General features: G+C 50.9%; 1 protein-coding gene across 2 annotated transcripts in view; it reads right to left on the bottom strand.

Moving 5' to 3' along the window:
- The window catches only part of LOC116938405 (anthrax toxin receptor 1-like), an 81,066-nt gene that overhangs the window by 56,991 nt on the left and 13,441 nt on the right, over window positions 1–10,634 (bottom strand). For both annotated transcript variants that reach the window (XM_076055277.1, XM_076055278.1), the window contains exon 4: window positions 46–127. In XM_076055277.1, the coding sequence (XP_075911392.1) occupies window positions 46–127 (82 nt within the window). The remainder of the gene's footprint in view (window positions 1–45; window positions 128–10,634) is intronic.

Raw genomic sequence — 10,634 nt, 5'->3', positions numbered from 1 at the left:
ATACTGATGATGATGATACTGATGATGATGAGACGATATCTCTACCTGCTCGAGGCCCAGCTGGAGGTAAGTGTCTCCACCTGGCACCACCGCTTGAAGCTTCCTCATCCCCAAAGCGATCTTCTCCCTGGGTGAGTGGGTGAGTGAGTGGGTGGGTGAGTGGGTGAGTGAGTGAGTGGGTGAGTGAGTGAGTGGGTGAGTGGGTGGGTGAGTGAGTGAGTGGGTGGGTGAGTGGGTGAGTGAGTGGGTGAGTGAGTGAGTGGGTGAGTGAGTGAGTGAGTGGGTGAGTGAGTGGGTGAGTGGGTGGGTGGGTGAGTGGGTGGGTGAGTGAGTGAGTGAGTGGGTGAGTGAGATGAGTGAGTGGGTGGGTGAGTGAGTGGGTGAGTGGGTGAGTGAGTGGGTGAGTGAGTGAGTGGGTGAGTGGGTGAGTGAGTGAGTGAGGGAGTGGGTGAGTGGGTGGGTGGGTGAGTGGGTGGGTGGGTGAGTGGGTAAGTGAGTGAGTGAGTGGGTGAGTGAGTGGGTGCGTGGGTGAGTGAGTGAGTGAGTGGGTGAGTGTGTGAGTGAGTGGGTGAGTGGGTGAGTGAGTGGGTGAGTGTGTGGGTGAGTGAGTGGGTGGGTGAGTGAGTGGCTGAGTGAGTGAGTGGCTGAGTGAGTGGCTGAGTGAGTGACTGAGTGAATGAGTGGGTGAGTGAGTGAGTGAGTGACTGACTGACTGAGTGAGTGGGTGAATGAGTGGGTGAGTGAGTGAGTGGCTGAGTGAGTGACTGACTGAGTGAGTGACTGAGTGAGTGACTGAGTGATTGACTGAGTGAGTGAGTGGCTGAGTGAGTGGCTGAGTGACTGAGTGAGTGACTGAGTGAGTGACTGAGTGAGTGACTGAGTGAGTGAGTGGCTGAGTGAGTGAGTGAGTAGGTGAGTGAGTGAGTGAGTGAATGAGTGACTGAGTAAGTGACAGAGTGAGTGACTGAGTGACTGAGTGAGTGGCTGAGTGAGTGAGTGGCTGAGTGAGTGACTGAGTGAGTGACTGAGTGACTGAGTGACTGAGTGAGTGAGTGACTGAGTGAGTGACTGAGTGAGTGACTGAGTGAGTGACTGAGTGAGTGAGTTACTGAGTGAGTGACTGAGTGAGTGACTGAGTGAGTGACTGAGTGAGTGACTGAGTGAGTGAGTGGCTGAGTGAGTGAGTAGCTGAGTGAGTAAGTGAATGAGTGACTGAGTGAGTGACTGAGTGAGTGACTGAGTGAGTGGCTGAGTGAGTGACTGAGTGAGTGGCTGAGTGACTGAGTGAGTGACTGAGTGAGTGGGTGAGTGACTGAGTGAGTGAGTGACTGAGTGAGTGACTTAGTGAGTGGCTTAGTGAGTGACTGAGTCGCTGAGTGAGTGGCTGAGTGACTGAGTGAGTGAGTGACTGGCTGAGTGACTGACTGAGTGACTGAGTGAGTGACTGACTAACTGAGTGACTGACTAACTGAGTGAGTGACTGACTAACTGAGTGACTGACTAACTGAGTGACTGACTAACTGAGTGAGTGAGTGGCTGAGTGACTGAGTGACTGAGTGAGTGAGTGACTGACTGAGTGACTGAGTGAGTGACTGACTGAGTGACTGAGTGAGTAGCTAGCTAGCTGAGTGAGTGAGTGAGTGACTGACTGAGTGGCTAACTGACTGAGTGACTGAGTGAGTACCTGAGTGAGTGAGTGACTGAGTGACTGACTGAGTGAGTGAGTGACTGGCTGAGTGACTGAGTGAGTGACTGACTGACAGAGTGACTAACTGAGTGACTGACTGACTGACTGAGTGAGTGATTGAGTGACTGAGTGGCTGGCTGAGTGACTGAGTGACTGAGTGACTGACTGAGTGACTAACTGAGTGACTGACTGAGTGACTAGCTGACTGAGTGACTGAGTGACTGAGTGGCTGGCTGAGTGACTGAGTGAGTGAATGAGTACCTGAGTGAGTGAGTGACTGACTGACTAACTGAGTGACTAACTGAGTGACTGAGTGACTAACTGACTGAGTGACTGAGTGACTGAGTGACTGAGTGGCTGGCTGAGTAACTGACTGAGTGACTGAGTGAGTGACTAAGTGAGTGAGTGACTGAGTGACTGACTGAGTGACTGAGTGACTGAGTGAGTGACTGAGTGAGTAGCTAGCTAGCTGAGTGAGTGACTGAGTGAGTAGCTAGCTAGCTGACTGACTGACTGACTGAGTGACTGACTGACTGAGTGACTAACTGAGTGACTGAGTGAGTGACTGACTGAGTGAGTGACTGAGTGAGTGAGTGACTGAGTGGCTGAGTGACTGAGTGACTGACTAACTGAGTGAGTGACTGAGTGAGTGACTGACTAACTGACTAACTGAGTGACTGACTGAGTGAGTGACTGAGTGACTGAGTGAGTAGCTAGCTAGCTGAGTGAGTGAGTGACTGAGTGAGTAGCTAGCTAGCTGACTGAGTGACTGACTGGCTGACTGACGGAGTGGCTAACTGAGTGACTGAGTGACTGACTGGCTGACTGACTGAGTGACTGAGTGACTGACTGACTGAGTGAGTGACTGACTTGTCTGCCGTCAGGGGCAGCAGTGTGCCTGCGTGTGTAGAGAAGGTGATGAGTGAGCGAGTGACTGAGTGACTGACTGAGTGACTGAGTGAGTACCTGAGTAACTGAGTGACTGAGTGAGTAGCTAGCTAGCTGAGTGAGTGAGTGACTGAGTGAGTAGCTAGCTAGCTGAGTGAGTGACTGAGTGAATGACTGAGTGAGTAGCTAGCAAGCTGACTGAGTGACTAACTGACTGACTGACTGAGTGACTGAGTGAGTGACTGAGTGACTGAGTGACTGAGTGAGTAGCCAGCTAGCTGAGTGACTGAGTGAGTAGCTAGCTAGCTAGCTGAGTGAGTGACTGAGTGAGTAGCTAGCTAGCTGACTGAGTGACTGACTGGCTGACTGACTGAGTGGCTGACTGACTGAGTGAGTGACTGACTGAGTGACTGACTGAGTGACTGACTGAGTGACTGAGTGAGTACCTGAGTGACTGAGTGACTGAGTGAGTACCTGAGTGAGTGAGTGAGTGACTGAGTGACTGACTTGTCTGCTGTCAGGGGCAGCAGTGTGTCTGCGTGTGTAGAGAAGGTGATGAGTGAGTACCTGAGTGAGTACCTGAGTGAGTGAGTGAGTAGCTAGCTAGCTGAGTGAGTGAGTGACTGAGTGAGTAGCTAGCTAGCTGACTGAGTGACTGACTGAGTGACTGACTGAGTGAGTGAGTACCTGAGTGAGTACCTGAGTGACTGAGTGAGTAGCTAGCTAGCTGAGTGAGTGAGTGACTGAGTGAGTAGCTAGCTAGCTGAGTGAGTGACTGAGTGAGTAGCTAGCTAGCTGACTGAGTGACTGAGTGAGTAGCTAGCTAGCTGACTGAGTGAGTGACTGACTGAGTGACTGAGTGAGTGACTGACTGGCTGACTGACTGACTGAGTGAGTGACTGAGTGACTGAGTGAGTGAGTGACTGAGTGAGTACCTGAGTGAGTGAGTGACTGAGTGAGTAGCTAGCTAGCTGAGTGACTGACTGGCTGACTGACTGACTAACTGACTGGCTAACTGAGTGACTGAGTGAGTGACTGAGTGACTGACTTGTCTGCCGTCAGTGGCAGCAGTGTGTCTGCGTGTGTAGAGAAGGTGATGAGTGAGTACCTGAGTGACTGAGTGACTGACTGACTGAGTGACTGACTGAGTGACTGACTGAGTGACTGATTGAGTGACTGACTAACTGAGTGACTGAGTGAGTAGCTAGCTAGCTGACTGAGTGACTGAGTGACTGACTGACTGGCTAACTGAGTGACTGACTGAGTGACTGACTGAGTGACTGAGTGACTGAGTGAGTGACTGAGTGAGTAGCTAGCTAGCTGACTGAGTGACTGACTGAGTGACTAACTGAGTGACTAACTGACTGAGTGACTGAGTGACTGGCTGACTGACTGAGTGACTGACTGAGTGACTGAGTGACTGACTGACTGAGTGACTGACTGAGTGAGTGACTGAGTGACTGACTGAGTGACTGAGTGAGTAGCTAGCTAGCTGAGTGAGTGAGTGACTGAGTGAGTAGCTAGCTAGCTAGCTGAGTGACTGAGTGAGTGAGTGAGTGACTGAGTGAGTAGCTAGCTAGCTGAGTGAGTACCTGAGTGAGTGACTGAGTGACTGAGTGAGTAGCTAGCTAGCTGAGTGACTGAGTGAGTGAGTGGGTGACTGAGTGAGTGACTGAGTGACTAGCTAGCTAGCTGACTGAGTGACTGAGTGAGTAGCTAGCTAGCTGACTGAGTGACTGAGTGAGTGACTGACTGACTGACTGAGTGAGTGACTGACTGAGTGACTGAGTGAGTGACTGAGTGACTGACTTGTCTGCCGTCAGGGGCAGCAGTGTGTCTGCGTGTGTAGAGAAGGTGATGAGTGACTACCTGAGTGAGTGAGTAACTGAGTGAGTAGCTAGCTAGCTGAGTGACTGAGTGAGTGAGTGAGTAACTGAGTGAGTAGCTAGCTAGCTGAGTGACTGACTGACTGAGTGACTGAGTGAGTAGCTAGCTAGCTGACTGAGTGAGTGACTGAGTGACTGAGTGACTGACTGACTGACTGAGTGACTGACTGAGTGAGTGACTGACTTGTCTGCCGTCAGTGGCAGCAGTGTGTCTGCGTGTGTAGAGAAGGTGATGAGTGAGTGACTGAGTGACTGACTGAGTGAGTGAGTGACTGAGTGAGTAGCTAGCTAGCTGAGTGAGTGACTGAGTGAGTAGCTAGCTAGCTGAGTGAGTGACTGAGTGAGTGAGTGACTGAGTGAGTAGCTAGCTAGCTGAGTGAGTGACTGAGTGAGTGACTGACTGAGTGGCTAACTGACTGACTGACTGAGTGACTGAGTGACTGAGTGACTGAGTGAGTGACTAACTGAGTGACTGAGTGAGTGACTGAGTGACTGAGTGAGTGAGTGACTGAGTGAGTACCTGAGTGAGTGAGTGACTGAGTGAGTAGCTAGCTAGCTGAGTGACTGACTGGCTGACTGACTGACTAACTGACTGGCTAACTGAGTGACTGAGTGAGTGACTGAGTGACTGACTTGTCTGCCGTCAGTGGCAGCAGTGTGTCTGCGTGTGTAGAGAAGGTGATGAGTGAGTACCTGAGTGACTGAGTGACTGACTGACTGACTGAGTGACTGACTGAGTGACTGACTGAGTGACTGAGTGAGTGACTGACTAACTGAGTGACTGAGTGAGTAGCTAGCTAGCTGACTGAGTGACTGAGTGACTGACTGACTGGCTAACTGAGTGACTGACTGAGTGACTGACTGAGTGACTGAGTGACTGAGTGAGTGACTGAGTGAGTAGCTAGCTAGCTGACTGAGTGACTGACTGAGTGACTAACTGAGTGACTAACTGACTGAGTGACTGAGTGACTGGCTGACTGACTGAGTGACTGACTGAGTGACTGAGTGACTGACTGACTGAGTGACTGACTGAGTGAGTGACTGAGTGAGTGAGTGAGTGACTGAGTGAGTAGCTAGCTAGCTGAGTGAGTGAGTGACTGAGTGAGTAGCTAGCTAGCTAGCTGAGTGACTGAGTGAGTGAGTGAGTGACTGAGTGAGTAGCTAGCTAGCTGAGTGAGTACCTGAGTGACTGAGTGAGTAGCTAGCTAGCTGAGTGACTGAGTGAGTGAGTGGGTGACTGAGTGAGTGACTGAGTGAGTAGCTAGCTAGCTGACTGAGTGACTGAGTGAGTAGCTAGCTAGCTGACTGAGTGACTGAGTGAGTGACTGACTGACTGACTGAGTGAGTGACTGACTGAGTGACTGAGTGAGTGACTGAGTGACTGACTTGTCTGCCGTCAGGGGCAGCAGTGTGTCTGCGTGTGTAGAGAAGGTGATGAGTGACTACCTGAGTGAGTGAGTAACTGAGTGAGTAGCTAGCTAGCTGAGTGACTGACTGACTGAGTGACTGAGTGAGTAGCTAGCTAGCTGACTGAGTGAGTGACTGAGTGACTGAGTGACTGACTGACTGACTGAGTGACTGACTGAGTGAGTGACTGACTTGTCTGCCGTCAGTGGCAGCAGTGTGTCTGCGTGTGTAGAGAAGGTGATGAGTGAGTGACTGAGTGACTGACTGAGTGAGTGAGTGACTGAGTGAGTAGCTAGCTAGCTGAGTGAGTGACTGAGTGAGTAGCTAGCTAGCTGAGTGAGTGACTGAGTGAGTGAGTGACTGAGTGAGTAGCTAGCTAGCTGACTGAGTGACTGAGTGAGTACCTAGCTAGCTGACTGAGTGACTGAGTGACTGAGTGAGTGACTGACTGAGTGAGTGAGTGACTGAGTGAGTACCTGAGTGAGTGAGTGAGTGACTGAGTGAGTGACTGACTGAGTGACTGAGTGACTGAGTGACTGAGTGACTGACTTGTCTGCCGTCAGGGGCAGCAGTGTGTCTGCGTGTGTAGAGAAGGTGATGAGTGACTAACTGAGTGAGTGAGTGAGTGACTGAGTGACTAACTGACTAACTGACTGACTGACTGGCTAACTGAGTGAGTGACTGACTGAGTGAGTGACTGAGTGAGTGACTGAGTGACTGACTTGTCTGCCGTCAGGGGCAGCAGTGTGTCTGCGTGTGTAGAGAAGGTGATGAGTGAGTACCTGAGTGAGTGAGTGACTGACTGAGTGACTGAGTGAGTAGCTAGCTAGCTGACTGACTGAGTGACTAACTGAGTGACTGAGTGACTGAGTGAGTGACTGAGTGAGTGACTGACTGGCTGACTGAGTGACTGAGTGACTGAGTGAGTGACTGAGTGACTGACTGAGTGACTGAGTGACTGACTGGCTGACTGACTGAGTGAGTGACTGAGTGACTGAGTGACTGAGTGACTGAGTGAGTGACTGACTTGTCTGCCGTCAGGGGCAGCAGTGTATCTGCGTGTGTAGAGAAGGTGATGAGTGAGTACCTGAGTGAGTGAGTGACTGAGTGAGTGACTGACTGAGTGACTGACTGAGTGACTGACTGAGTGAGTGACTGAGTGACTGACTGACTGAGTGACTGACTGAGTGACTGACTGAGTGAGTGACTGAGTGAGTGACTGACTTGTCTGCCGTCAGGGGCAGCAGTGTATCTGCGTGTGTAGAGAAGGTGATGAGTGAGTACCTGAGTGAGTGAGTGACTGAGTGAGTGACTGACTGAGTGACTGACTGAGTGACTGACTGAGTGAGTGACTGAGTGACTGACTGACTGAGTGACTGACTGAGTGACTGACTGAGTGAGTGACTGAGTGAGTGACTGACTTGTCTGCCGTCAGGGGCAGCAGTGTGTCTGCGTGTGTAGAGAAGGTGATGAGTGAGTACCTGAGTGAGTCACTGAGTGACTGAGTGAGTAGCTAGCTAGCTGACTGAGTGACTGAGTGAGTGAGTGAGTGACTGAGTGAGTAGCTAGCTAGCTGAGTGAGTGACTGAGTGAGTGAGTGAGTGACTGAGTGAGTAGCTAGCTAGCTGACTGAGTGACTGAGTGAGTACCTAGCTAGCTGACTGAGTGACTGAGTGAGTACCTAGCTGACTGACTGAGTGACTAACTGAGTGACTGAGTGAGTGAGTGACTGAGTGACTGACTGAGTGACTGACTTGTCTGCCGTCAGGGGCAGCAGTGTGTCTGCGTGTGTAGAGAAGGTGATGAGTGACTACCTGAGTGAGTGAGTAACTGAGTGAGTAGCTAGCTAGCTGAGTGACTGACTGACTGAGTGACTGAGTGAGTAGCTAGCTAGCTGACTGAGTGAGTGACTGAGTGACTGAGTGACTGACTGACTGACTGAGTGACTGACTGAGTGAGTGACTGACTTGTCTGCCGTCAGTGGCAGCAGTGTGTCTGCGTGTGTAGAGAAGGTGATGAGTGAGTGACTGAGTGACTGACTGAGTGAGTGAGTGACTGAGTGAGTAGCTAGCTAGCTGAGTGAGTGACTGAGTGAGTAGCTAGCTAGCTGAGTGAGTGACTGAGTGAGTGAGTGACTGAGTGAGTAGCTAGCTAGCTGACTGAGTGACTGAGTGAGTACCTAGCTAGCTGACTGAGTGACTGAGTGACTGAGTGAGTGACTGACTGAGTGAGTGAGTGACTGAGTGAGTACCTGAGTGAGTGAGTGAGTGACTGAGTGAGTGACTGACTGAGTGACTGAGTGACTGAGTGACTGAGTGACTGACTTGTCTGCCGTCAGGGGCAGCAGTGTGTCTGCGTGTGTAGAGAAGGTGATGAGTGACTAACTGAGTGAGTGAGTGAGTGACTGAGTGACTAACTGACTAACTGACTGACTGACTGGCTAACTGAGTGAGTGACTGACTGAGTGAGTGACTGAGTGAGTGACTGAGTGACTGACTTGTCTGCCGTCAGGGGCAGCAGTGTGTCTGCGTGTGTAGAGAAGGTGATGAGTGAGTACCTGAGTGAGTGAGTGACTGACTGAGTGACTGAGTGAGTAGCTAGCTAGCTGACTGACTGAGTGACTAACTGAGTGACTGAGTGACTGAGTGAGTGACTGAGTGAGTGACTGACTGGCTGACTGAGTGACTGAGTGACTGAGTGAGTGAGTGAGTGACTGAGTGAGTAGCTAGCTAGCTGACTGAGTGACTGAGTGAGTACCTAGCTAGCTGAGTGACTGAGTGAGTAGCTAGCTAGCTGAGTGACTGAGTGAGTAGCTAGCTAGCTGAGTGACTGAGTGAGTAGCTAGCTAGCTGAGTGACTGAGTGAGTAGCTAGCTAGCTGAGTGACTGAGTGAGTAGCTAGCTAGCTGAGTGAGTGAGTGACTGAGTGAGTAGCTAGCTAGCTGAGTGAGTGAGTGACTGAGTGAGTAGCTAGCTAGCTGAGTGACTGAGTGAGTAGCTAGCTAGCTGAGTGACTGAGTGACTGAGTGAGTAGCTAGCTAGCTGAGTGAGTGACTGACTGAGTGACTGACTGAGTGAGTGAGTACCTGAGTGAGTACCTGAGTGACTGAGTGAGTAGCTAGCTAGCTGAGTGAGTGAGTGACTGAGTGAGTAGCTAGCTAGCTGAGTGAGTGACTGAGTGAGTAGCTAGCTAGCTGACTGAGTGACTGAGTGAGTAGCTAGCTAGCTGACTGAGTGAGTGACTGACTGAGTGACTGAGTGAGTGACTGACTGGCTGACTGACTGACTGAGTGAGTGACTGAGTGACTGAGTGAGTGAGTGACTGAGTGAGTACCTGAGTGAGTGAGTGACTGAGTGAGTAGCTAGCTAGCTGAGTGACTGACTGGCTGACTGACTGACTAACTGACTGGCTAACTGAGTGACTGAGTGAGTGACTGAGTGACTGACTTGTCTGCCGTCAGTGGCAGCAGTGTGTCTGCGTGTGTAGAGAAGGTGATGAGTGAGTACCTGAGTGACTGAGTGACTGACTGACTGAGTGACTGACTGAGTGACTGACTGAGTGACTGATTGAGTGACTGACTAACTGAGTGACTGAGTGAGTAGCTAGCTAGCTGACTGAGTGACTGAGTGACTGACTGACTGGCTAACTGAGTGACTGACTGAGTGACTGACTGAGTGACTGAGTGACTGAGTGAGTGACTGAGTGAGTAGCTAGCTAGCTGACTGAGTGACTGACTGAGTGACTAACTGAGTGACTAACTGACTGAGTGACTGAGTGACTGGCTGACTGACTGAGTGACTGACTGAGTGACTGAGTGACTGACTGACTGAGTGACTGACTGAGTGAGTGACTGAGTGACTGACTGAGTGACTGAGTGAGTAGCTAGCTAGCTGAGTGAGTGAGTGACTGAGTGAGTAGCTAGCTAGCTAGCTGAGTGACTGAGTGAGTGAGTGAGTGACTGAGTGAGTAGCTAGCTAGCTGAGTGAGTACCTGAGTGAGTGACTGAGTGACTGAGTGAGTAGCTAGCTAGCTGAGTGACTGAGTGAGTGAGTGGGTGACTGAGTGAGTGACTGAGTGACTAGCTAGCTAGCTGACTGAGTGACTGAGTGAGTAGCTAGCTAGCTGACTGAGTGACTGAGTGAGTGACTGACTGACTGACTGAGTGAGTGACTGACTGAGTGACTGAGTGAGTGACTGAGTGACTGACTTGTCTGCCGTCAGGGGCAGCAGTGTGTCTGCGTGTGTAGAGAAGGTGATGAGTGACTACCTGAGTGAGTGAGTAACTGAGTGAGTAGCTAGCTAGCTGAGTGACTGAGTGAGTGAGTGAGTAACTGAGTGAGTAGCTAGCTAGCTGAGTGACTGACTGACTGAGTGACTGAGTGAGTAGCTAGCTAGCTGACTGAGTGAGTGACTGAGTGAGTAGCTAGCTAGCTGAGTGACTGACTGACTGAGTGACTGAGTGAGTAGCTAGCTAGCTGACTGAGTGAGTGACTGAGTGACTGAGTGACTGACTGACTGACTGAGTGACTGACTGAGTGAGTGACTGACTTGTCTGCCGTCAGTGGCAGCAGTGTGTCTGCGTGTGTAGAGAAGGTGATGAGTGAGTGACTGAGTGACTGACTGAGTGAGTGAGTGACTGAGTGAGTAGCTAGCTAGCTGAGTGAGTGACTGAGTGAGTAGCTAGCTAGCTGAGTGAGTGACTGAGTGAGTGAGTGACTGAGTGAGTAGCTAGCTAGCTGAGTGAGTGACTGAGTGAGTGACTGACT

This window comes from Petromyzon marinus, chromosome 71, assembly GCF_048934315.1.
Source record: "Petromyzon marinus isolate PM22_M1 ecotype Great Lakes invasive population chromosome 71, UKy_Petmar_22M1.pri1.0, whole genome shotgun sequence".
In the NCBI taxonomy this organism is placed as follows: domain Eukaryota; kingdom Metazoa; phylum Chordata; class Hyperoartia; order Petromyzontiformes; family Petromyzontidae; genus Petromyzon; species Petromyzon marinus.
The sequence above is the reverse complement of the archived record's forward strand: the minus strand, read 5'-3'. Positions and strand labels throughout refer to the sequence as shown.